Source organism: Aulonocara sp. 'chitande type north' Nkhata Bay, linkage group LG7 (assembly GCF_057382095.1).
Source record: "Aulonocara sp. 'chitande type north' Nkhata Bay isolate Kocher_YH1m ecotype deep benthic linkage group LG7, A_spYH_male_GT1.1, whole genome shotgun sequence".
Lineage (NCBI taxonomy): Eukaryota > Metazoa > Chordata > Actinopteri > Cichliformes > Cichlidae > Aulonocara > Aulonocara sp. 'chitande type north' Nkhata Bay.
Genome location: NC_141350.1, coordinates 40,077,772 through 40,105,056, shown reverse-complemented (window position 1 = coordinate 40,105,056; position 27,285 = coordinate 40,077,772). Strand labels below are relative to the sequence as shown.

Sequence of the window (27,285 nt, the reverse complement as noted above, 5' to 3'; positions counted from 1 at the left end):
TCAGTTGCAAGATGTTTCAACAAACCTTTTTTTTTAAATATTAAATGGCCTTCGAGCCTTTTAGTTTCTCTGTGCCAGCTTTAGTGAAATATTTTTGCAGCACCATATTCAAAATAAGAAAGAAAACTCTTAGTTTTGACATTGCTTATATTGCATTTCAATAAAATACTGAGTTTAAATGGTTCGCATATTTTCACATTCTCTTTAATTTCACACATCGGGTCAAATCTTATCATCTGACCATTTTATAATACATAACATGTCAGAGACAATGGAAACACTCTGTCTTTGGACAACAATAAGCCCTTAGTTTTAACTCTACAATCTGTGGATGTGATCTATCTGTTAGGACCTCCTTCACTCCAGTGTGCATGACAAACAGTGTACATTGTACTGCAAGATCCTTTCTACATAATGAACACTAGAGCTTTCACCTACTTCTGGATGAACTGAATGAACTTATCATTATCTAGCACATTCCTGAAAGTCACTCAATGCTGAATTCACAAAAACAGCTTAGAAGATCATTGTTTAAACTAGACCTAATTTTTAAATCACGTTTTAAAATATGATTATGTGGGCAACAAGACAGAGTGGTATGCAATAAAACTGCAGATATCTCAATAAGGCAAGTTAAAGGGTGCACAAAGGTTGAATGACGAGAGAATTTCACCAATTTATTTTTCAGGCTATGAACTTTTATTTCTGTACAGACGGAAACATCAAGAAAATGACAAGTCTCTCTAAGTATATTTTCTACCATAATGACGTAAATTTAAAATAAGCCAGTGAAAGAATCTTTAGACTAACTGAGCATACTCTGAAAAATAAACTGCTGGACTTAAACAGGGAGCATTTTACCCAGCGCACTTGAACACTTTAGTCTGCCAGTATCTCGCCGGTGTTTTAAACTAGAAGCAGAAAGTGGACGGTTAAATGACGAGGAAAAAAAAGCTCCAATAAATAAAACAGAGCCATATGTCCTTATGCATAAGAGGATACACTCTAAGTCGCTTTTGCCTGTCATAAACTGCGAGTAGGAGCGTCAGCTAATGGACAAGTGCAGGCAGAAGAGTGAGTCATACCAGTCTGCTCACAAGAACCTCATTTTCTGCCAGATCCTGTGTGATGTATGTCTGCAAGTGTGCGCGTTAGAGAGAAACAGTGAAAAACACGGAGACGAGCAACATGCATGGCGGCAGCTTAGCCGAGTGCGTGCGAGAGAGAGAGAGAGGAGTGCAGCAAAGAGAACAGTAGGTTTGTTGAGCAGCTCCCACAGGACAAGAACATCTTTCCGAGACGTGCTTTTAGCTGATTATGCAGACAGCGCAGCTTACATTCCACATGTTAGACAGCTTAGGTGTTACTTCACTGACAAATCTTTATTGGAACAAAACAAAACAAAAAAACAGAAAAAAGAGTGCTCTTGCAGCACCTCCAACACTTCATAAATTACAGCATTAATAACTTGTTTTTAAATTGGGACATTTTAACTGTATGTGTTTTTAATACACTTCAAAATGCTTTTAAAAATACTGGCCTGTAAACAGTCTTTTCCCTGTCACCATTTTTTGCTTGACGACCTCTTAGAACCATCCTGTGGAAAATCACTGCACAGTAAAACCTAAAATCTTGAGGTCAGAAAAATAAATACTAATATTTACTAATATAATGCATAAAAATACTACAAGAATTAAATTTTAAAGTTTTTTTCAGCCAATAAGATAACATTCAGATATTCAGAACATTGCATGAATCCTCTGTCAAACCTTACGATAACATAAAAACACTACTAAAGGCAAAATGCAAGTAACAACAAGGTATCTAAGTGATACAGCACAAGATGATGCATGTATACTTCAGCTGCACATTAATAAATATGACATTAAACTGATTCTTATAAATGTAGGAGGCACAGAATCGTTTCCATTTATGACTCAAATCATTCATGGTGCTTAAAATTCAGACGCGTGCTCTGAATTGCCTTCTGGCGTCATTTACATGGAATTCAGATGGCGTGTCAAGTGAACGCTTTCAAAAATAACCAGGTTAGTGTGTGTATGTGTGCGCGTGTGAGACTTGCATACTAAAAGGAGGCAAGTCGGTATGACGAACTGTTGCTAAGCACTGTTGGTTGCTAGGTGGTGGTGGTGGGGGAGACAGGTTTGCAGTCAGTGATGGAATCTGAGGGTTTACCTCGATTTTCATCCGTGCACGTGTCCCCCCTGGATGGATTTTTATTTTTTGGAGCTTTTTCACATTCTGCTCTCATATATACAAACACATAAATGAGCACAAGGGAATTTTAAGCAAGAGGCAATGTTCATATAAAGATTTTCTCGTCAAAAATCTGGTCAATGTTTTTAAAATGTTGCATATTACTCATTAAAAAAGGCAGAACACAAACATCCGTTTGGCAGTTTCAGAGTCAACAACTGAAGAATGACTCATTTATCTCGTCTCCCATTGCAGTCATCAAGGAAAGCTGCAGAATATCTGGCAGAGGAACAGACAGAGGGAAAACCAGCACTCTCTCTGGCTTTCCCCGGGATGATTACTGTATTATATACAGCGGGGGAAAGCCTCACAGTTTGCTGGCTTCCCTCGGCGTGTCTTAAGATATTCTCCAGCGTTTTCTGCACAGGCATGTGTGACTTTTAGTAGAGTTTTTAGGTGCATCATGGAGCATACTGTGCATCCCTAGCTGGTGTCACTTCTGCCAGATAGGGTGTGATCCTGCTGGGTAAAGGTGACGGTGGGGGGGTTGGCAGGGCGAGACACGGGCAGCCATTTGTACTCGAGGTTCTGCACTGGAGGGTCCAAACACCAGTCAAAGTTGTTTAACAGGTACACGCACGCTTCCTGGCAGCGAAACACAAAAATACTGTTTTCTGGTTGTGCTTGCTCCATTTTACATAAACGAAACTTATGTAGAGTGAAGAGCTACATGGGTGTAAGTGACAATTTTCTATTTTAAAGCCGAGCGAAAACAAAATGTTAAAACTGAAGGCACTTGGCAGACCTAGAGCATCCACCAACGCTGAATAAGTCTCCAACTTGCAAAGCTACAGCCTCCACATCACTTCAAGCCTGTTTTTGTGTGTTCCTTTCCAGGTTTGAAAATAGCAATGCAACAACTTTTTACCAGGCAAGCTGTAATGGAACATTTGGTCCTTTAGACCTGGAATCAACAATGCTTACATTCAGACACAAAATCGTACAGTTAGAAACACATTTTCCTTTGAGCAACACAGAAATTTGCATAATTTGAGGAGAAGACCTTTATTTCATTCCATATCATTTCTCTCAGTGTCACTCCTTTGTATTCCCTTCTCTTTCACTCATTCAATATATTGTTCTAGTCATCATTCTGTTTTATATATAACTATTATTCCATTCTATTACTCTATTTTAATATTTTCCAAATAACTCTATTCTATTTTGTTTAATTACTTTTTGTGCTATTTGTATTATTTTCTATTTTACTGTATTTCAATTTTCACTTCTGTTCAGTTCGTCTAGATTCTTTGCTTTCCCTCCAATACCCCATCATTCTATTGTATTATATTTGTTGTATTTATTCTATTCTATTTCATTACTTTCTATTTTATTATGTTTTTTCTACTGTGTTTCATAGCATTTCACATAATTCTATTCTCTTGTATTCAATTCTATTACTTTTTTCATGTAATTATATATATTCCTATTTTAATCTATTTTCTTCTATTCCACATAATTCTACATTCTATTCTATTATTGCCAGTCTATTATTCTATATTATCCTATATTATGAAGCATTACTTTCCATTCTCTATTCTATTTCATTTTCCCCATACATATACTATTCTATTCTATTTTATTCTAGTGAGAGCACTGAGAGCTCAGAACTGGTGATGTCATAGACAACACTCCTTACCGGCTTATCCTCAGCCATGGACCTGTCTAACCAACACATATTTCCCCTGCGTCTCTCCACTTTATGAATGAAGATTTTCCTTGTGAGGGGGAGGATGAATGAACGGGGAAGGATCAAGGGAGTAACGGAGAGGAGAGGAGAGGGAATGAAGGGAGAATTATGAGAGGGGGGTGGGTAGCGAGGACGACAGGGGGAAGGATGAAGTGAGGCGATGAGTCACATCTCTGACCTAGATCCCTGCAGTCTACTTTTTACTCTGGTCATGCCCTCATCCTTCTGTGTGTCTGTGTGTGTGTGTGTGTGTGTGTGTGTGTGTGTGTGTGTGCAAATGGTCACCCTGCTGAAAGCCAAGCAGATGTACTTTAATCTGCCAGTCTGATCTTTTCTGTAATTAAGCACGGTAAGAGACGTAATCAAACACATGCATCATTAAAGCAAAGCAGATAGCTCTGTTATAAATTTATCATAATTAACTATTTAAAGACAGGATTAACAACTTAAAAACTGAGATAAGGGAAGATTCTGTTTGAGCAGCAAAATAAAAGCAGTAAAAATATAGTGTACATTTGTGTTGTGAAGCAGCATCAAACACTGTTTCAGTCCTCTCTAAACTAAGAGGCAACGCTGCTGATGGATGCCAGTCTGTATCATTTAATTTAGAATGTACTTAAAAATATCCAGTAAAGTCAAATAAAAGAAATTTTATTAAAACTGTACACATCAAAAGTAGAATAATTTTTATAAATGTAAATTAAATATATAAAAGTGTAAATAGTAAAACAGGAAGAGAACACCTGTGCGATCTATTCCGAGCTCTACATCTATACAGCTTTAATAAACTACATCATTTCTTAAGCATCTGCATTTAACACTTTTTCATTTTTTTAAGTATCAGAGAGGTGGTAATTCTACTTTGTGTATTCACTACTGTGGCCAAATATATCGATATCTCCAGAGACAGAGACAAATCATGACAATTGTAAATAATCCAAAACAAGCAACTGATTATCTATGATGAGTAATCCAATTTGAAACAATAACTGTCCTGCTGAAGAGGGACAATAGCCGAACGAGGAGAGACATTAAACTGCTTTGAACTACACCTGAGCTCCACTCAATCACACCCAACATTTTCAGTGACTCATAAGTGTGAGTGCAGGGTTGAGTCATCCCTCACTGTTGCATTTTAGATAGCGTGCATTAACACCCCCATGTATCTTGCTGTTTTTACTGTTAAATAATCTGAGAACAAAAACATATAAATGATGTCTTAGTGCAGTGGTTCCCAATCTTTTTTTGCTGGGCCCCCCTTTGTTTTACAAGAAAAATGTTTGCACATCCTCCAACCACACACACCCATATTTTGCTCCATTGCGGGTTTTTTTTCACACCTCAAACATTTAGTAAACAATTAAACAAATACAAGTAATCTGCAATAAATTACAGGTAGTAATAAAATAAACTACTAACTCTTTTAGGCTACGTCCGGACCTACACGGGTATTTTTGAAAATCACCGAAAATGGAGATTTTTTAAAACTCATTTTTTTGCTTTTACGTGTGGACGAGGAATACAGAGTTCGTCACGCAACATCAAAGGTATGTGCCTTTTTTCACGTCACGCTGTGCGCCCCGTTTACATGAGATGAATTGCAGAATGGCAGATAGAGACAAAATACTGTCAATCTTACTATCTTTAGGTTTTACACGCTTACATTTACACACGAAGTTACTGTCCCTCCATTTAGAAAGGCAGAGTCACGGTGTAATTATTTTACATGTAGTTTTTTTTTTCATGTGTAATAATATTCAACGTTGCTATCAATGCATTTTTCAAAAAATGCCTCTCTGTGCAAAATGGGTTTAAAAATATAAACAACTTTAGGATACTGTTAGTCCATGATTTGAACAGCCCAGCGCTGCTCGAGACACAGGGAAAACCAATTCTGCAGGGAGACCTACCTCGGCACTTGTGCAGGTGAAACCAAAGGGAAGACCTGCTTCACCATATTTTCTAGTCTTTGGCTTAGAATGAAGTTGGTTTGGAAGCATATTCAGCGATGCTTCATCTCCTGCTTTGCGTTTCTGTGGGCGCCCTGTGCTAGCAATGTCTTTCAGTGAAGAAAACAGGACAGCTCTTGACCTTGGGAGACTGCTGCCCACTGGCTAACAATAAAATGCAAAATATGAGCCCTGTCACCCATCCAAAGATTTTTCTTTTTTTCAGAAATGTGCTTGCTCTTTTAGATGTTTACTGGCAAAGTCTATTATTTTTGTTTGTTGGTTGGTTATAGACTTTGACAATGATGCACCTGCCTCCTCAAGAGCAGCGGTCCAAACCCCCGGGCCATGGATCGGTACTGGGCCGTGAGAGCTGAGGCTCGGGTGTGAAATTTATGGTTTTCATGTTTTTTACCATTAACTCGGTTTCCCTGGATCTTTTCCTGTGTTGCAGTTGTGTGTCTTATTTTGAAAGAAATATTTACGTGTTACCATTGCGACCAGAAAGCATTAAGGGGCAGAGAGGAGGATGTTACTCTTAATGTTGTTGGCACATTTCAGGAGGACGCTGCTAATAAAGTTACACAATTACACAGTGAATTCACATTTATTATTATAGTTACAAAATAAAAATCAAACGTACAGCTCTGCTATCACTTCCAACATAAATGAAGACAGGAAACTAAACAGCAGTGATGTTTGTAGGGTTACTGAAGTTGGGCTAGCTGGTATATAATTATGTGCTACGTGATCGCTAGCAACACAGCTATGTTAGCATAACATACACAGTGAAGCTGGAGGACGAACACTAACACTTTTCCACTTATAAAAGTTAACGTGAAGGTTCTTCATGGTTAGAGACAAATGCAATCGCATGGCAGGATGCTGTAAACGGACCAAACTTCAGTCAGGAGAACAACTGAGATAATCCATCCACAATACGAGGTTAGTCATTAATATACTGCAACAACATGGGAATAGAGCAGCTGCCAGAGAATTCAACATTAATGAATCAATGGTACAGAAGTGGAGGAAGCAAGAAGAATGAGTTTAATAAAGTTTGATTTATCTGACTGCTTTGTTTCGCTTAATGTGCCTTATAATCCCGTGCACCTTATGGTCCGAAAAATACGTACTGCACACTGCAGTTTAATGTTGCAAAGCACCTCTTTTTAACTTCAGTGGATATTATACATGGTTATGCTCAGGATATGTCAGCCCATTTCTACTGGAAATGCCTTTTGGTTAAACTTTCAGCAAGGAATTTGCATTTGCACTGTTACATTTTATAAAGCTTTAATGTACATAAAAACCAGCTTCTTGTTTAATTTTTAAGTGAAAATAAATGATAGGTTGTCTTTTTGCGCTAGTAATGTTGTGGAGTTGTATTTTGTCTCGCATCAATTATATCGTCAGTTATATCGTTATCGCAAATTTTCAAATATATATCGTGATAAATATTTTTGGCCATATCGCCCTGCTCTACTTTAAACCCCTTGAAATAAAGCTGAAAGCCTGCACATCAATAACATCCTGATTATTTAATTAAAAATAAACTGAGTAGGTGAACTAGTTTAACTAATTAGTTTTAGTAGATTTTAGTCTAAGTAGATTTATTAGCCAACTACATTTTGTACAGATATAGTTAAATACTAATCACACATATATGCTCTGCTTTTCCTGGGTGTGTGGGAGATATTCCTGTGTGTCCTTCATTGCGGTAATGTTAGCATCTGAGTACCTCTTTTGAGGAGGTTTAGAAAAAACTGAAACACCATTCTAACAGTGCTCTGAGAATCCAGACTGAGTTATTACAGTCACACTAATATATGACAGAGCAATACAAGAACAAAAACGCTCCTTTACTTCAAAGTCTTGTACACAAGCAAGCGTTGTTGTATTGTGAGCAAGGGGATTTTCTTTTCCTGAGGCATGCATGCATGCAGCTAGGCTTTTCATGGCCATCGAAACATTTAATTCATATTTATGAGTAATTTAACAGGACTCTTGTTTTGAAAAGAAACATTGTAATACATAAAAATTCATGGTGCTAACGTTATCAAATGACCTACTGGATAAAATCTGTAGCCATTTCAACCAAATCTTTGGCAAATATGCAGAAATAAGAAGCCTGCTTTCATCTACCACAGCCTAAAAACAAAGCTGGTCACAGATAAATCTGTAAATCAGTGACAACTGAAAGTCTGTAATATTTCCTGGAAATCCACTGGCTCACAGTATTTGTTGTTGACTTGGTGTCACCACTTTGACTTTCCAGTGTCAAGCTGACAACACATACGCACACGTTTATTTACGTGCCCTCCTCTTTCTAGAAGGAATGCCCCCACATGGGAAATTAAATCTCTTTGCTTCCTGTTGTCACACCTGTAACACACCTGTCTTGTTCTCATGGCTGCGTGTGTATATGCGTGTGCCCAGTATATAGGCAACGGCAGCTATGGTGAATATGCCTTTGGGATTGTGAGGTGGTTAAAAGGGGACAGTCAGTGCCCGGATCTTTCCCTCTGGTATATCTAATAAACACACAGCCAGCCAAGCATTTCGTCATTCCCATGAGCAGTGCTCTATTTACTGAATGGTTGGGGGATGGTTTCCTTCTCTGACTGGTTTTTCCACTGTGTGTGTGTGGGCATGTGTGTTGGGGGGGTTGCACAGCCACAATCAGTTGAGCCGCAGCTGTCATCCACAGCTGGCTCGCTGTGAGCGTTTTTCCCAGTGCACTTCAGAGAAAGGTAAAGTAGTTGACCTGTTCTGCTAATGAAGCTCTGCTAACTCTGTGTTAAACTGTAGGCTATAAAAGAAAGATGCGGCCACCAGGTCTAAAAAAACCCCAAAACAATGAAGCCAATACAGAAGTGCTGCAAACCTGGACTCTAATGTCTAATGGCCAGCCGGGGGTTGAGTTCTTTGATTACCCAAGGAAAGAGGCCAGTTACACATCAGTCAATTACCTTTCTGCTCACATGGCATGCAATCTCAGTGGACTCTTTATTGGTAACTCTGTGGGCTCAATCACTGGTTTCACGTCTTAATATATATGTCATGATGTCTATGTTGTAACTTGTGGTCCTTGCTAGTATAGGGTTGGACCGTAGCCACAGTTTCTTGTTCTTAGCAGACAAAGTTCAATGTGTTGTGTGTTCAATACACATTAGTTGGAGCAAGTAGGTATTTAAGCTACTGCTACCTTTCTATCATCTTGAAGCAGTCTGGCCGGACTCTAGTCTTTTTTGGACGGTTCTCTATAAAACCTAGAGATGGTTGTGTGTGAAAATCCCAGCAGATCAGCAGTTTCTGGATTACTCAGACCAGCCCATCTGACGCCAACAACCTTACCACATTCAAAGTCACTTAAATCACCTTTCTTCCCCATTCTGATGCTCTGTCTGATCTAAGGAAGGTCATATTGACCATGTCCATACATTAATGAGTGTTTGAACAGGTATACCAAAATAAGTGGCCCCATGGTGTGGAGGTTTACACATTCGCTTAGCAAGCAATTCTCCTTTTGAATTGCGTCAGAAAGGAGATCCAACATAAAACTTTGCCAACTTTGCATGTGGAGCAACTTGCTGTGGTGACCCCTTGTCATTAAGGAGCAGCTTATCAAAGTAGCTTGATAAACTGCTATGCACAAGGTAGCATTATCCTCTGTTTCTCTGTTCTGACTCACACGTTTCATCTACGTTATATTTCCTCTAACTTTGAACAATAACAGCATCTGTCAGTTTACTAGCTTAAGCTATTACTGTAACAGCTACAAATAGCAACCTCTTTACAAATGACAGATATGGTTAGTTTAGACCCCCCTCCCCCATTTACATACACAATTAATTACAGTTAAAATAATATCTAAACATACAACAATAACTGAACCCTTTAATCACACTTAACACAGATGCAGTAAACAGGTTCACGCTTAGCTGTTTTTGCATTAAAGGATTGACATGAGAAGCTCGAATCACATCTCAGTGCAGGAAAATTTAGTAAAGATGCTGTTATAGGTGCCGTATCTCTGTGGTTTGCATAACGTTTTAACGCATATGGCCTACATATTCCCCAAAAAACCCCAAACAAGACACTGAATTTTTGTTTGACTGCGGCAAACACAAATATCTTTTTAAGAGGATTATGAAGTTTCTATTTTTACATTTAATGATAACTCTTTAACTAATTTAACTAAACGTTTAAGACTTGTTTACACAACATCTAGAAATTATATTGCTGATGTTCAGCATCCGGAGTGTGAAAATCTAAATTAAGAACTTCTTGTCAATTCTTTTTTGAAAGATATTAGTTTTGTTAGTCAAATTATTGGGGACAACTACAGACAACCTAACTGGATGCCTCAGTCTCACATCAGTAATATTTCGCTCAACTGAGACCTTACTTCACATCTGATCAGCTGCATCGCTTGCTTCGTCTCTAAAGAGGATAAATCCATTGCAAGTAAACTTTCCATCGACTTTTCAGCCGATTTCCCTCCACATGTAACCCAGAAGCCCAAAATATAAAATGCAGAGCTGAGGCTCAGAGACCACAAATCTTTCAACAAGCCATTAAATGCACCAGAGTCTCAGAGAGGAAGTAAAAAAAAAACCCCAAACCCCCCCAGAACCCACATAAAAAACCTTTTATGTTAAAGAAGTCACTTTTACAGTGATAATTAAAGAGTGTGTGTCGATGTATTCTTTGTCACGCTTGTGTGTGAAGGTCACCTTCAGAAAGACGTTGGTAAGTTTAGCTCCGATGCAGCTCCTGGGCCCGTTGCCAAAGGAACACAGGAAGTGCTCATGGCCTTCGTTCCTGCATATGCAAAACACAAGAGCTACAATTAAATTTTGCATAGGGTAGACAAATCAGAGATGCAAAAATCAATCAATAATCTATCTTGAACAGACTTCACAAACGTCAATCAAAAGGTATATCTTGAAAAAATGATTTTAAAAAAAGATGCACGTTATGCAAACTTATCCCAAATGGTATTTGAGGTTGTTTAAAAAAAATAGCTATTTAAAGTTGTGTTTCATCCATGAGAAATTCACAGCATGGCATATGACCATATTTAAATCTGATATAGACCAACCAGAGATGTATCTTGTAGATTTTTTTGTCAATACAAAGTATTTTTTAAGTTAGTTGTTCAAACTAAAACACCCTGACTGTTTTTTTCAGGTCATTGTTTCACTTTATGTTTCACTTTACTAATGACAACAAAAAGGGCACTAAGAGAAAGCAGGTCTCCCACCAAAGCCAATTCTCTCATCTCTCACTTTTAAAGACAATGAACTGCAGCTTCTCTGTGGGCTCTTCTTTTGCCCACACTCCACCTCTGCACCAAGTTTTATGGCTTTGTAGTTGTTTGTCTATCTGATAGAAATGCTGACAAATGGCACCAATCGCTTGCCTCCATCTCAGCTCTTGGCTGGGTGAAGAAAAAATGTGTACAAAGAATAAGGAGAGCATTGCTGCACGGTGATGCTCATCATCAAAAACTCTACAATGCATCATATAAAACACCCAGAATTCTCGATCAATCCAGCTGACCCCTCTCTCTTTGGCACAAAAGACAAATAAATTAGACCTCAAAGGAAACCAACCAAGAGTGCAGCTTAGAATGAAGTTCCACAAGACAAATGAACAAAAAGCAGGGACCCAACTTTACTTCATCATGCCTGCTTTCTAATATTTCTTAAAAATATACTTAAGAAAGCAGGTCCTTTCCAACCATTACTCAATATCCATCTGATGCAGGCCGTGTCTTGCCTCTAATGGATCCTGTCTTCCTGAAACCTGAGCTCTGATTAAAAGCAAACAGGAAGCATTAGTGGTGCGTATAGTCTGGGTCCACTGTGTCAGATGGTTTGTGTGTGTGAGAAGTGTTATTATTAGTGTCCTCGCTAGCATCTGACTAATGGTTTAATGTACTATTAGGTACATCCTGAAACAGTAAGATGTGCGGCGTACACTATAGGAAGGGAAAGGAAGTCTTACCAAGCACTCCATCGTAATGCTATATCAAATATGTTGAGTGGATAGGAAGTGAATCAGAGCAGTATACTCTTGTGTGAAGTATAATTCATTTTTCTGCAATAAAGTATAATGAGAAAGCTCTGTGAGAGATCATGACTGAGGCCAAGAGGGCATCATCAGATTAATTATTAGATAGGGAAGACAGGGAAGAGGACGAACAAATAGCTGCAGATCACTTAAAAACTCTCATCATTTATTTTCATTTGCATCTTGTTGCATTTAAAGTTCAATGGCAAAAAAAACCCTACATCAAAGTTGCACTCACCAGTCACTTCATTAGGTACACCTGTTCAACTGCTTATTAACACAAATATTAACAGCATTAATGACCTGCTGAAGTTCTAAGTGAGAATCAGAATGAGGAAGAAAGGTGATTTAAGTGACTTAGAAGGTAGGATGGTCGTCGGCACCAGATGGGCTGGTCTGAGGATTTCAGAAACTCATGATCTACTGGGATTTTCCCACATAACCATCTCTAGGGTTTACAGAGAATGGACCAGAAATGAAAATATCCAATCCAAGAAGGCAGAGCAATGGTTCTCTGCCTTGTTGATGCCAGAGGTCAGAGGAGAATGGCCAGACTGGTTTGAGCTGACAGGGAGGCAACAGTAACCTTGCAACAGCAGAATAAGACCATGACAGATGCTACTTCTGTTGGCTAAAAACAGTAAATGTAGGCTACAGTTCACGCAAGCTCACCAAAACTGGACAACAGAAGACTGTAAACAGCAACAGTTCGGGCTGGTGGTGTGGGGAATATTTTTTTAGCACACTTTGCGCACCTTAGTACTAACTGAGCATTGTTTAATGTCCATCCCTTTATGACCAACTCACCCATCTTCTGATGGCTGTTTCCAGCTTGATAACATGACAATGCAATTACTGTACTCAAATGGCTTCCAACACATCTCAATCCAATAGAGAACCTTTGGGATGTGGTGGAACGGGAGGGTCACATCATGGATGTGCAGCTGACAAATCTGCAGCAACTGTGTAAAACTATCATGTCAACATGGACCAAAATCTCTGAGGAATGTTTCCAGCACCTTGTTGCATCTACGCCATGAAGAATTAAAGCAGCTCTGAAAGCAAAAGTGGTCCAACACAGTACTAGCAAGGTGCATCTAAGAAAGTGAAGTGTGAGTTTATAGCCTAGCTCACGTGCCAAACTTGAGGCTTAGGAACACTAGTGCACAAACTAATGGGCAGCATCTTGAATTCTATGTGTCATTTATATGCAGTCTATTATTTTAAAACGTAAAGCCTATTATCAAAACTGTTATACTTAGTTCAACTAGACTATGACAAACTCCTGGCATTATCTTTATGAACTGGTGACTCTGGTTTGTGTCGTTTCTAAGAATTCATACAGTGGCTGACGTACGCGAACACAGACATTTCAGATAATTTCTACTTCAAATTAAAAAAAAGATGTCTCTCACTATTTTTGGAGACAAGAAGAAAAGTCCCTATTCTCGGATTTATGTGAAACTAGCAACACAGCCCACTGCAATAGCTAAGATTTTTATCTGTGCTTGGTAGCATTTCTGATTCACTTATCTAGGGCCAGAGTCTGTGTGGGCGTTGAGCTGATAGGATGTTAACTTGCCAGCTCCAATATTTGCCTCCAACAGGAAAAGCACACATACACAATATACGACGAGTATGAACGGGAACACACACGGTAGATAATACACCCAGCTACTGCCCAAAAAAATAAAAAATAAACAGATGAAACTGTGGTGATTGTAGGTGGGCTTGTTATGTAACAGGACTGCAGTCATTAAATTAAACAGCCAGGTGGCAAGAAAATGAGCTGGGCAACTATCAAGAGAGACAGGAAACCGGTCACCAGGAAGACTGGCAGATGGAAAACCAGAGACAGGAACAGTTGGGAGGAAAGGGAAACAAACACGGTGATAAATGAAAAATAAAGACAAGCAAAGACAGGCAGCAGAGGTTTGCACGGCAAGGATGAAAGATATATCAGCTTTGGTCGCACAGATCGCTTCTCAGGGTTCAATAAAATTTACTGACAGTAAGAAATATCAAAAAGGTGACCAGAATCATCCATACAAATATACACATCTTCTTAATGTGGATGACTCACACCTTTATTGAGGTATAGTCAAACTTCTAGCGCCTACACTCCACGTTTCATCTTTGTCTTTTGGTTTTTTTTGTGCAGTTTCTTATTAATGACTTTTCTAGAGTTTTCTTTTACATCAGACTATCTCAAGGAAAATCTCCTCTGACTCACTCCTTAACCCTGCACCATCTTACCTGATGCTCACACACGCAGACACAAAGCATGCCATCTATTCATTCATAGATTTCTCTTCTCAGCTGAGTGCTCTGTTCACACACTTCAGAGTATTTAAAATGGTGTCCATTTCCAGGCTAAAAGTATCTGCCTGTTAGGCAGACTGAACAGATTTTTGACTCTTTTTTTTTTTTTTTTGCGCTATAAGTATCTAGTTGGATCTACGTCTTAAGTTATTAAGCTGTTTTAGGATAATTTCTTTTTTGAGTTTGTGTACCATCTTCCATCTGTGTCTCCTTACTTCACAGATGGAAGACCCCCAGTTCGAGACCAGAAAGAAGCACAAACCCAGCCTCAGGGGGTAAGAAGCTAGTGTGCTCCCAGTGCTGGTTCCCAGCTCCGATAAATGGAAGGGCTGCATTAAGAGGGGCGTCTGGCATAAAATCTGTACCAAACCAAATATGTGGAATCGTCTGGTGTGACGACCCCTTGGGAAAAGGTAGAAAGTACCTTCTACTTTAATACCTGAGAGAGTTAATCTATGCTGTAAATGCAAACCCCTCTGAAATCCAATGCCGTAACCTGACTAAAGCTCGCACTGTGACTGTTGAATTCAGCACCATCAATTCCTCCTGAGCTTTTCCGGCTATTTCTTCTGCTTCCATTTTTCAAACCGATCGGAAGATAATGGATCAGCTCAAAGAGAGAAACTCCAAACTGCCAACTGTAACATTAGATTGCTTCATTTGGTGTGATGGTTTTATCTGGTTTAAAATAAAAGTCAACACGTAATTAGGTTAGTTTTAACAAGATAAGAGTGAAGAAGAGGTCTCTACACACACCTTCAAAAATGACAACTGATGGCAGTAGATTTCTCTGCTCAACAAAAAAGTAAATAAAGTAAATATATGCAGTATATATAAGAAATTCAACATTATTACTGTTTCATCGCAAAAAGGATGGGAGCTTCTCTGACTCATTCTTCTGTAACCCATCACACTCTTTCCCAGGGCATCATGGGAGAGAAAAAAGCTTCTCCCCCCACTCTACACACAGACACACACTCACAGAAATACACACAGGGGAATCCCTATTGGTGAAAATACTGACAGGTGACCAGTTTCCATGGCAGCAGCTTCCTTCCTACATACATACATTCATAGTTTTTTTCTCCACTCTCTGTCACATGAGAGAGAGAGCATGAATGACAATAAACAGTTGAATGAAGGAAGTGAATGAACAGATGAATGGCTGACAGAGAATGAGCCAGCTTGGGTTTCATTTTACCAGAGCAGGTAACAGACAGAGAGTCTTTATGCATCTCCTTTTGTATTCAGAAGGCTTTTTTATTTTACTTTCCCAGCAGACAGTCTGAGCAAGTACATGTAAAAGCGATGCAGTCAGACTTGTGTGCTCAGGCACTGTTATCTATCTGCATTGGTTGCTATAGTAAAGACGTGGGCGTATGTATATAAAGTACTAACCAGCACTCTTTTCTGCTTTGCGGTCATAAAACAAGTTGTAGAACAGACTATTGATTTAATCTTGCTGTCATCTATTTTAAGAGTGCATTTCTATCCAGTAAAACTGTGCATTTTAGTCTGACCGCAGCAAATGTGGCCTAAACCCCCTCAGCTATTCTTAAAGTTATCATTGAAACAGGAAGTTATTGTGTGGTACCTGCTGCAATTAGTAATCCATTATCTGTGCCTATGTTAATACAGTATAACTTTGTCATTTAGTCACGTCATCAACAGCTTCAGAACCTCTTCAGCTGTTCATACTTTCTGTATAAGCGTAATACTGTGCTATAAAGACTGAACATGGTGCATTTCCAACAGGGTGAAGAACCCAACACAGAGATAGTTTTTACAAGGTGCTGAACTGAAAATATAATCGACAACACAGGTATTCACCCTGCCTGCGCAGCAAGCCATTTGGCCATTATATAATGAAGCTAAAGCATTTTGGGGATATGTAAATTGTGACTAGCATTATATTTGCCATATGTGCACCCATCAGGTATAACATTATGACCACCTGCCTAACCGTGTGTTGGTCCCACTCCCAAAAAAGCCCTGACCCATCAAAGCATGGACTCCACCAGACCCCTGAGAGTGTGCTTTGCTATCTGGCACCAAGATGTTAGCAACAGATCCTTTACAGTCCTGTAAGCTCCGAGGTGGGGCCTCTGTGGGTCAGATTTGTTTGTCCTGCACATCCACAGATGCTCGATTGGACTTAGCTGGCGTTTGGGGTGGCTGAAGCTCGAGAGGTAGAGCAGATCATCTACTATTTGGAAGTCCATTTAACTCATCTCATTTTACTCAAACTATTCCCGAATCATTTTTGCTTTGTGGCATGCCTCAAAGCAGGGTCCATTACTATAATTCTTTCTTTTCAGATTTTATCGAGTGCCTTATAAATCACTATACGTATAAATGCACACGGAAGAAAATGCTCTATTATTTATTCTTTTATCTTTTTCTTTGTGTTTTTTTAAACATCTTTTTGTGACGCATTTCCTCGATCCCTGATGTGTCACAGCACTAAAAGCTTCCTCCCACTTACTCTTTCTAATGCTGATTGTGTTTGACTGTGCAAATGTGGCGTGTTTGTAAGTATGTATCAGTAAGGGAGTATAAACAGAACTGCCCGTTTGCTTCCTTCTTGTTTGATCTAAGAAATTTTCAGAATAACAAACAAAACAAAAAAAATTCACCATTTTTTTTAATTTTACCATTTTTTCCATTGGTCCACAAAGTCCTGTCCGTTCTTGAAGCTATTTTGTCAGTTTACAATTTTTTACTCTTTGGCTGTGTGTCAGTCACATTTATTTAATGTGCAGGTCAATCCAGCAACATCAAGAAAACCTATGTTTGAAAAAAAAGCCCATGAAATTAACACCTCATTTGAGGCACAGCTCATATATTTTAAGTCTGTGGGAAAGCCTTGATTAATAATGTTTTTCCCTGAAAGACTGATACATTACCTTTTCAAGGCTGAAGTTCTAGGCATAATTGATTGCTTTTTCTAAAGACATTAATGACTAAATACTGCATGGTTTGCGACTTTCGGTGATGCTGGGAATGACTAGAAACCTTCGTTTTAACCCTCGTGCTTTTTCATGTTCTTGTACAATACTCCTCTTCATTGGTGCTAGGATACCAGAGACACTTTGGTCTATATCTGTAAAGAGCTGTTAACTCGATAATAGTGTTGTCAAAAAAGAAAGGAAAAGATACTAACTGGTCCTCAAAATTACTGTTGGATTATATACTCGTTTGCAAAAGTACTGTTACCATTAGTGCTCTCCTCGTGCCCTCCAGTTGACACACAACTTCACACTGCACTGCTGTACTTTCACACTCTATGAGGAATTTTGAGAGGTCAGTAGCGCTCCTGTTTCATCAGCACTGAAGTATTAAACCGTTATCATAAATGTTTACCTGGCTGGCGCGTACATTAACATTTGCTGTTTAACTATTAGCAATTGACCATTTACTACTTAGTTAGCAGTTACAACTAAATAAAAAAACGATAACATTAATGTTGGAGTAAGTAGCAAAACATTATCTAATTTCCCTGACTGTAGTTTTAAAAGACAGCATAAGTTTTACAGTATAACATAATTATTTGGGTTTGAAAAGAGTTATTTTTCTCTTAAAGGCAGTCAGCAGATTGAATGTGAGAAAAGTTCATCAGCAACTACACAGAAACAATAGCAGTCTACTTTAACTGCTCTGTTTCATCAGCAACAAAAATATGGTACCAAGTCACCAGAAGCGCGGCACTACCTCACTGCCCCTCGTCCTTTTGTGTTTATGTGTTGGGTTTTTTTCACTACCATTTTACAATCTTTAAACATTTGTCATATCTACACTTTGCATTAGTGATGCAATTTTTTGCACCATATCAGGCAACTTAAAAAAATCGTGTTGTCATTGATGTTATTGTTTGCATTGTTCTAATTTCTGTTTTGTAATGACTCTATTTTCCCCCATAGTATTGACAATGGTATCAAGTATTTCCAAGGTGTCGACATCGAGTTTGAAATTCTACTACCACGATGACACTCCTTGACAACTAGAAAATAAAATAAAAGAATGAGAGAAAAGATCCTCACCTTCCGCTCCATCTCTCTGGCAGGAAGGCATCAGGCTCCTGAAACACCTCTGGGTCGCGATGGACGGCATGGCTGATATAAATCACACCAAAATCTTTAGGAACATGAAACCCCATGAGCGTGGAGTCCTACACAAACATACAGAGAGACATATTCACATTATTTTCATATTATTAAATATCATGTGGGTAACAAACTTGGCTTTGAAATGCTTTCCTGGTCTTTTACTGAACGCTTGTGTTACTTTACACTGCATTTTACATGTGTACATACGCACCTGACCTGCAGTGAAAATGGCACAATTGTAAGAAAGAAACTTTTGACTCTTTCCCCCATAAAGACAACATTTGGCAAAAAGGGGAAAGGGTTAAAAACCCTTTTAAACCACAGTGAATAGGCCCCACTTTTAATTCTGAATAAAAACTCAATTTTAAACAAAATATCCCGGGCCCAGTTTTCCATTAAGCCCTGGTGAAAAGAGCCACCTTGGGGCAAAAAGACCAATTGTTGCCCTTTTAAATCACCTTTTTCACTACATCCATTAGCAGCCGCACTAATGGACTGCCGGAGAACATGATCACTGTTTCTCTTTCCTGTGCACACTCATTTTTCTCTCTGCCTCTCTCTGGTGGAGTGGAAAATCTCTTTCATTCTCCCTCTTCTCATTGAGAAATGCCTCAGCACTTGGTTTCATTCTTTCTCCCTCCTCCCCTTTCTCTCATTCACTCTTGCACACAGGTTGTAAAACACCACTGCATATCTTAGTTCCACCTGATGGGAGGATCCACTTTTTTCCACCTGATTGTGAATACTAATGACCACTCATTCTCCTACACACTTCCCTGCACACATAAACATCTCATCAGTCCTTTCAGAGCAGGCACAGCACTTGCCTCTTGCATTTTCTGGCAGGGCATCAGCTATGGCACTGGCAATATGTCATTATTAACAGCCAGTTGTCTTCAAAGTACTGCTTTTCAAACTTTAGCTGGAGTATCTTTAAGTATACAAATATTCTCACAGCTGCTCGAGTCACTGTAGATATTCTAGCGCCCAGTCCTGTAAGTCTTGCTCGTGCATTTGTGTTTATCTTATTTATATCTCTGTATAAACCACTGACGCTGGCAAGAATGGTGCACTGGTATGTTTCACAGGAGTGACAAAACTTTCCACTCCGCTTCAGAGCATCACCAGTTCACTTTACCCTCACTCGAAAACACTGGCACCACCGTCCCCTCCCACACTCGCTTCCTTCCGGAGGGGAAGCGGAGGAAATCGATCACAGAGAGAGATCAATGTCTCTGATTGGACTGTTGCATAAGCCTGTTTGCTGAAGTCACAGGGTTCAAAGACTGCCACGGAGGGAAGAGGCGGACACACTGTTGAATTCCTCATCCTTGGGGTAAAAGCAGTCAGTAGGCGGTAAGTCGAGACGACGTGGGCTTTGACTATCAGGCAGATGTCTGATCAGTGTACAGATTACATTTTACTAGACTTTTCTCAGCAAACACGCCTACAAAATATCAGTTTACATAATCACATGAGAACCAACGGACCATGCACAGCAAACAGGGTGAAAGGAAAAATAATAATACAATTAAACAAACTTTAAGATATTATAATAACTGACACGTGGAGTGGTTTACCTGTGGAAAACCTCACAGCTGGGCGAACCTTCACAGCTGTAGTTGTAAAAGCACACAAATAAAGGTTTCAAGAGGACTTTCACTAACACTGACTGCTACTGTGAGAGAACAGAAGAAGTCTCGAAACGACTGTAAAGTTGAATTACCGCATTTGAAGATATACAATATTTATTTACTAAGTCCTTCTGCAGGACAGCATACACAGACAACGCTCTTAGAAAAGTCTTTCATCTACAGTCAGCTGTCGCCATCTAGAGGAAGGCAGAGCAAGACAAAACAACTAATGCTTACTACAAGTACTACTACAACTACTTCTACCTCAGGATTAAAATTATAAACACAAATACAAACCATAAAATATCTGAAAACACAGGTTTGCTGGGAGGTATTTCAATAGCAACCTGTTCACATGCTGCTAGATTTATTTCCTTTGAATTCAGCAAGTTTTTATTGAAGTGCAAATTGTGCTGACCGGTGATGTCTGAGCAGGCTTTGGTTTCATGCAGGTGAAGAGTTCATGTGGACCAAAAACAGGAAAAGGATTCTGCAAAAAGTTTTCTAACTGACCAGATGAGTGGTGGAAAAATCAGACGTGTTTGACATGGATACGAAATTAAAATCTTCATTCTCTTTCACTTTTAAGACATTACTCACGGTATAATTGTGCTAGATGAGGAGCACTGGCTCATTCACTGAAATTTACATAAAAACTACCTGATCAGCTATTCTGCGTCCACCAATGAAAGGAGGCCATAGCCTCTGCACCTCCAGCAGCACCCGGCACAGGTAATCAGGGTCTTCTGCTGCTTGACGACGGGCTTTCTCCTGAACATGGAGACAGAGACAACGAGCTGTATGTCAGAGCACAAAGATTTTTACTGAAAACTGAAACATTTTACATATAGAGCCTACATGAATCTCAAGTCCTGCTGATGCTGACGTTTGAGTTATACTGGTAAGGCTCAAAATTAGAGGCGTGGGATGACAGCTTTGATTGCTTTAGTTTTTTGTGTCTTTAAAAAAAAAAAAAAGTAATCAGGTAATGACATGGTGGATGTCCATCGTTTATTTTCTTTAAGTTTCCTTGAAGACGTTTCACCTCTCATCCGCGAAGCTTCTTCAGCTCTTCAGAATTGAAGAAGCTTCTCGGATGAGAGGTGAAACCTCTTTAAGGACTCTTAAAGAAGTCCAAACATTTTCTTTCCAAGCTCCTTAGACCACTGCATGTTGATGTGTACAAATGGCTAGCAAACATCGCAGCTAGCTGGCTAACCGTAGCTTCAGGTTTGTTTTTTTGTCCCTGTGTAAACTGCATTTTTGAGTATGTTGAGCATTTTTGAGTCCTTCTTGACAGTATGATTGGTGGACTCCATTTCTACCTTAACACTGGCTTGTTTTGATCACTGTTAGTATTTTATGAGGCACTAAGACAATCAGCTTAACGGGGATTTTATACTTCAGTGTTAAATCTACGCCGTAGGAACACTGTAACCAGAAACCCTTCTGAAACACTACACTGTAACGTACTGTAATGCTATCCCTGACCTGACACACACCTCCCTGGAAAAGTAGCTAAATGTTGAGTCAATGCTATCTACAGCTTTTGTGACTGGCCTGTTTACTACCGTGGATTCCTCCTGCGCATTCATGGCTGCTTTTCCTGCAGTTGTTGAATAAACGTGAAAGAACAATAATCACTGCCTTTACAAAAAGATATAACAAGTTGGGTAACACTAATGTTCCCTCTTTTTATTGTAAACTCTTCTCCTGTATTTGTGTACCTGTCCATTCCCACCGAGTGCCAATGTGAAGGAGGTGAGCAGTGATGCCAGGGCTTTCGGGATCAGCGCTGAAATGAACAACAGGAGGTGCTGGGCTGCAGAACTTGAGTCAGGCAGCGGCAAAGAACCGAGAGAGCCAACAAAACTGGAGAGGGCCGCAGAGACAGAAAAGAAAGAGAAAGGATCCTTAATCAAGGGCCACTTATACAAATCAGAGCATCAGTATAGACCCAAGGCCTCCACTAGAGTCTGATTTATGTTTGAAAGGAGAGATTTATACATCATTTAACTTCAGTCAAGTCAAGTTTATTTGCGTAGCATTATTCAGACACAAGAGGAACAGACAGTGGAATACAAAACATATAAAACATATCTGTCTTGATATAAAACGTGCACAAACAATCCGGATAGAAATGTAACTATTTAATTGAGAAAAACTTGTTTTTGTGAAAGCAGCAGTGGCAGATGAACTGAGGTGTGTGCAGTCTCACCCCTCTTTGTCATTCTCCAGTTTATCTTTGATGATGTCCATCAGTTTGTTCCTGGCATCGAGGGCAATGGAGAAACCCGACGACCACATAGGAACCTTCACATTTACTGGAGCAGAGATCAGGCCTGCAGGGTGAGGGGGAGGAGGGCAGAAGGCGCAGAACAAAAGAGTCAGAAACACACAGATGAATGTGTGCGGTCCCAGAATGAAAGAGGAAGTTGGAGATGTTGCAATAGTCTATTGCACAAAACTTGAAGTTGCCAAAAAAAGACAAAAGAAAAAATTGTCATGTTTTAACATTACCAGAGGTGTTAAGATTGATCACTTCTTAGTGTTATATTTAAATAAAAATACGTTGCAGAAAGAACATCAATGCAAAAGGCTGCAAAAAAATTAAAATAAAAAATTAGCACGAGGGTTTTTTTGTGTGTGTGTGTGTGTGTATGATTTATCTGTATGGCCCTACCGTGCCAGTGCTGGGTGCACAGCTGACTGATTTCCTGGAAAAGTTCAGGTTGCTTCTCAGCTCGTACGTTCAGAAAAAGGCCCAACACCAGCTCTGTCCCCAGAGACTTAAAAGCAGTGTATACACTCTCTGGCTGACCACTACACAGACACACACAAGTATACAATCGGAGACACATTGATGAGTTTATTCAATTAAATTATTCAATTCAACTTATTTATACAGCACCAAAACACGATAACAGTTTCCTCAAGGTGCCTCTATATTGTAAGGTGGACCCTACAGTAATACAACAGAGAACTGAACGATCAGATGAGCCCTTATGAGCAAGGACCTTGGTGTCAGTGGGAAGGAAAAACTCCCATTTAACAGGAAGAAACCTCCAGCAGAACCAGGCTCAGGGAGAGACTGTAATTTAAGCAAGTGACTTCAAGAAATACTGATAGAAACACACCATAAAGCTGTATATGTATGTATGAAAATATGAATATTATAAACATTGGACGTTTATATTTTAGTGTCCTAACAACTACATTTAAAAAGCTTCTGTACTTTTTTCACATGGTGATATTCATCTTCACAGCTTTGGTTTCAAAGTTAGGTTGGGTGTGTTTGGACAAAATATTGTCATTGTGGTTGTGTGAATTACATCTGCGGTGGGTGGTGTACACTGTATCTGTACATCAGCACAGTGTGTTTGTAGTGAAACAATCAGGATGTGACTGAAGTGCAGACCTTCAGCTTTACTTCAAGGGGTTCAAGGCGGTTACTTGTTTAGTTATTGCAGACATTGTTACACACAGTCTCCCATTTTCAGAGGCTAAAATAATCGGATACACTAACACATTTTTTATTCCAAGGATTCTTCTTCCTTTCTTTGTCTTTCAGTGACTTGGCCTTGATAAACTCTTGAGTTGCTTTTGCAGTTGGCTTTGAGTAATTATCCATTTGTACTGTAAAGCGCTGTCTGATCAGTTCTGCATCATTGCTCTGTGCCCTTCATAATTCATCCTGCTCCTTCTATAAACGTCATCAACAAACACGCGTGACCTGGTTACACTGGCAGCCATTCACGCCCGTGCCACAACATCATCTCCACCATGTTGACGGTGATGTCTCCTTCAGATCAGGAGATGTTTCTCTCCTTCTCTATAATTTCCTCTTCCCTTCAAGTTAATCTGGATTTCATCTGTCCAAAGACTTTTTTCCCTAGAACTGTACAGGCTCTTTTAGTTTTCTGGCAAACTCTACTTTGATCTTCTTGTTCCTGAGTGTAACCAGTGGTTTGCACCTTATGGTGAACCCTCTGTATTTATATTCATGATGGCATCCACCGATTGCACACATTAGACTGATACACCTATCTTCTACAGATTTCTTATTTCTTAAGTGATTTTTTTTCTTAAACAAGGTAAGAATCTGTGATGCTACACCTGAGTTCTTTTTTAAGATCCTTTTGATCACACAGCTCATGAAACTGCTTGTCAGTAATTTGTCTGATTAATTTTGAGCCTCTGAAATAAAGGACTACATACACAGTAAAAATACTTATGGACCTAACTTTACTCTTGCTTATCAAAGAGTATCACTTTTTACTTATTCGGACTGTGAAACAATACTTGTTGTAAATCTCATTGTATTCTTTGAGCTACATTAATACATATAAATATATCCGTGAAAAAGGTAAATATGTGTGGATATAACTGGTGTAAGTGTTACCTGACAGAGAGGTCCTTCAGACAGCGCTCACATACACTACACAGACACAAACAGACAAGCACAGACATATTTTAGTCTTAAGTAAAAGTACAACTGTTTTTTTGGAAAGAACTGTTGTTTCTCAAACAAACAGGGACTCAGCTCTTGCAAGAGAAACCTTTGACATGGATGGACACATTTCAACTGCTGCAGCAGTGAAAGGTTTGCAGTTGCGTCACATATATCTATGCAATTATTTCTGCCGCCACAACCCAAACTTCAGTCAGAGGCATCCCCCAGCTATCAAATACATGAATTACTGTTGTAACAATATTATGATTACCTTGCGATATAATCACTCCACGATCCCAAACAGCTTCCTGTAAAGAGGCTGGTAAGTGACAGGCGGAGAAGGCATGCCTCCTCACCTAAAATATACCAATGCAAGTCACTGTTTGCAAAGTTTTTTGCTTGTATTTAAAGCATGTGGAGTAGGGAAGGGAAAATTGATACTCAAATTGAATATACTTTAAGTGTGGGCCATCTTGTATGTGTGTGAGTGTTTACCATTAGTAGTAACAATGGTGTCACCATACATGTTTGTCATCAAGTCAGTTGGATCCTTAAGAAACAAACTGGACTTCTCTGAAACACATCACATAACATCTCTGCATACTCTTCAATCAAACGTCCACGTCACACTTTGCTTCATTTGTACTAAACACAACATGCATGGAAAATCTCTGCTTTTTCTCATGAGTGCTTCTGTGATCTCATTCCTATTTTACAGCATAACAAAAATATCATCACATCACGATGCATAAGTTGAATAAATCATGCCATGGGATATTTAAACTGTTTAAATGTGAGAGGCAGAAACGACTAAATTAAGGTTGGAGATATTTGTATTTAGGGGGACTAAATTTGTTTACACAAATTCCTACCGCTAGCATGTGCTTTAAAATTTAAATTATAAAACTTTAATTTCCAGTAAGTCATGTATTAAAAAAAATCTAAATCACAAATAAATACAGTGTGTTAACATTAACGCTTTAAAAAAATCTATTTTCTCTCTCTCTCTCGGTATATTTTGGTCACTGAATAGGCCCTATCCTCATTTTAAGTGTGCAATATAATATGAGTAATTTATTAAAGTGCAAGTATTTAAATCATTTGTAAAAGTAAAAACAATTAAACTTCTATAATAATAATATTTTCCCCCAATACTATCCCGAGTCTCTCCCATGGACTACTCGAGGAAATTTTTTCCATATATCCCTTTGACTGTGGAAGCAAAGTTTAACTATGTGTCGTAAAAGAGAAAGTGTTCACTATACCACACAGCAGCTCTCTCATCCCTTGCACGGAGCAGATAAAGGCTGTCGGTCTGTTCATTAGGCGGCAGAGAAACATTCTGCTCCGGTGTTTTTCGATCCTCTGCTGGCAGAAGCTCACCGGGTCCCGGTAGAACTCCAGGGACTTGTCCCCGAGCAGCGATACACCTGCATTTCCTGGTAGTTTAGTCATTCAGAATCTGAGTGCAACGACGTTTATCTTCTGTTTGGCTTGTAAATGGCACTGTCAGAACACCAGGAACTCTCAACTTTTTAAAACCAGGTCCAGGTCCGAACTAATTCCTTATTTATCTGTGACTATCCACACGAGCGACCTTGCGAACTCTTGCCAGCTTAATGTTGTTTCTGTTTTCTCTGAGGTACCGTAAAGTGCCCACCTGCACCAGAGAGTGATGCGTTGAGGTGTTGCCCGTAATTTAGATTGACGTTGTAAAGACGGATTAGTCCAGGGATGTCAAACTCGTTTTACATCAGGGGCAGTCACCAAGTTCAGCTAACTGGTCAACATTAAATTTGGATCAGGTGTAGTGAAGAGGGAGGGTCACAGGGAGAACCTCTGTGTTCACATTTTGAGAGTGTGGAGTAGTGGGATATATAAGCAGGCAAACCACTGACTAACATGGGCACAAGAACTTTTTATGGGATGAAAAAATGTAATGGGACAGTTAGGGTCATTCAAGTTCATTCAGTGAACTTGATGAGAGAAACGGTGAGCAATATCCACAGTAAGGAGACCAGGGATCAGTTAATGGTTGTGTGTGTGTCGTTAAGCAATAGTGTGTATGTAAATGATGACATGTGTGCAAGTTTGTGTGTGTGAGAGAGGGTAAAGGGAAATGTAAGGTACCAGGATGCAATGATGCACCAAAAATCAACTGACAAAAATGTGATATATAACCCTAACCCAGACACAACACAGAATCACTTTTTTCATTTGAATCTGAAAAACTTTAGGTAAAAGTCAGTGCTGAGGTGTTTGATTAAATATTTTCATCAAACACCTCAGCACTGAGCTGCACAAGACTGTAAACTTTACTGCATTTTGTCATCCACTTTGAAAAACATATATCCAAGTATGTTTCGTATATTTGCTGCACTACTGTTTTTTTTCCCACGTCTGATTTTGTTTTGATTAAATATTCTCGTTCTTGCCCCCCTCCCCGCCCCGTGCCACCCGGTCAAAAAAGAAAAATCTTAGAAACGCCCCTTCCCGTCGGGTGTGAAAACAGGTTAACCTTCTTTCGTCACATCAGCTGCGTAAAAAGCCTGACTTTAGAAGCATTCATGTCCTACAGTGAAGGCTTTTGACCACTGCAAATGTGAAGTATCTTCTAATTATGTGGGATAGAGAGGTAAAATATGATGTCCACTCTCACATAAAGTGGGCCAGTTGGTCACCCGCAGCTGTACTATAGCATGCAGTTCCCCCCTTTGCCACGCGATGGCGGCAACGATCACCCCGCCTCTCTCTCTCTCTCTCTCTCTCTCTC

General features: G+C 39.4%; 1 protein-coding gene across 1 annotated transcript; it reads right to left on the bottom strand.

Moving 5' to 3' along the window:
• Nucleotides 1-842: 842 nt before the first annotated feature.
• Nucleotides 843-26,099, bottom strand: LOC147325721 (uncharacterized). Its single transcript, XM_086302502.1, has 11 exons — nucleotides 25,778-26,099; nucleotides 25,008-25,085; nucleotides 24,784-24,868; nucleotides 24,462-24,497; nucleotides 22,743-22,882; nucleotides 22,278-22,401; nucleotides 21,787-21,931; nucleotides 20,720-20,830; nucleotides 18,360-18,487; nucleotides 10,656-10,743; nucleotides 843-2,862 (listed from the first exon to the last, which is right to left on the bottom strand). The coding sequence occupies exons 1-11, from the start codon at nucleotides 25,965-25,967 to the stop codon at nucleotides 2,701-2,703; spliced, it is 1,287 nt and encodes a 428-aa protein (XP_086158628.1). The 5' UTR covers nucleotides 25,968-26,099; the 3' UTR covers nucleotides 843-2,700.
• Nucleotides 26,100-27,285: the final 1,186 nt, after the last annotated feature.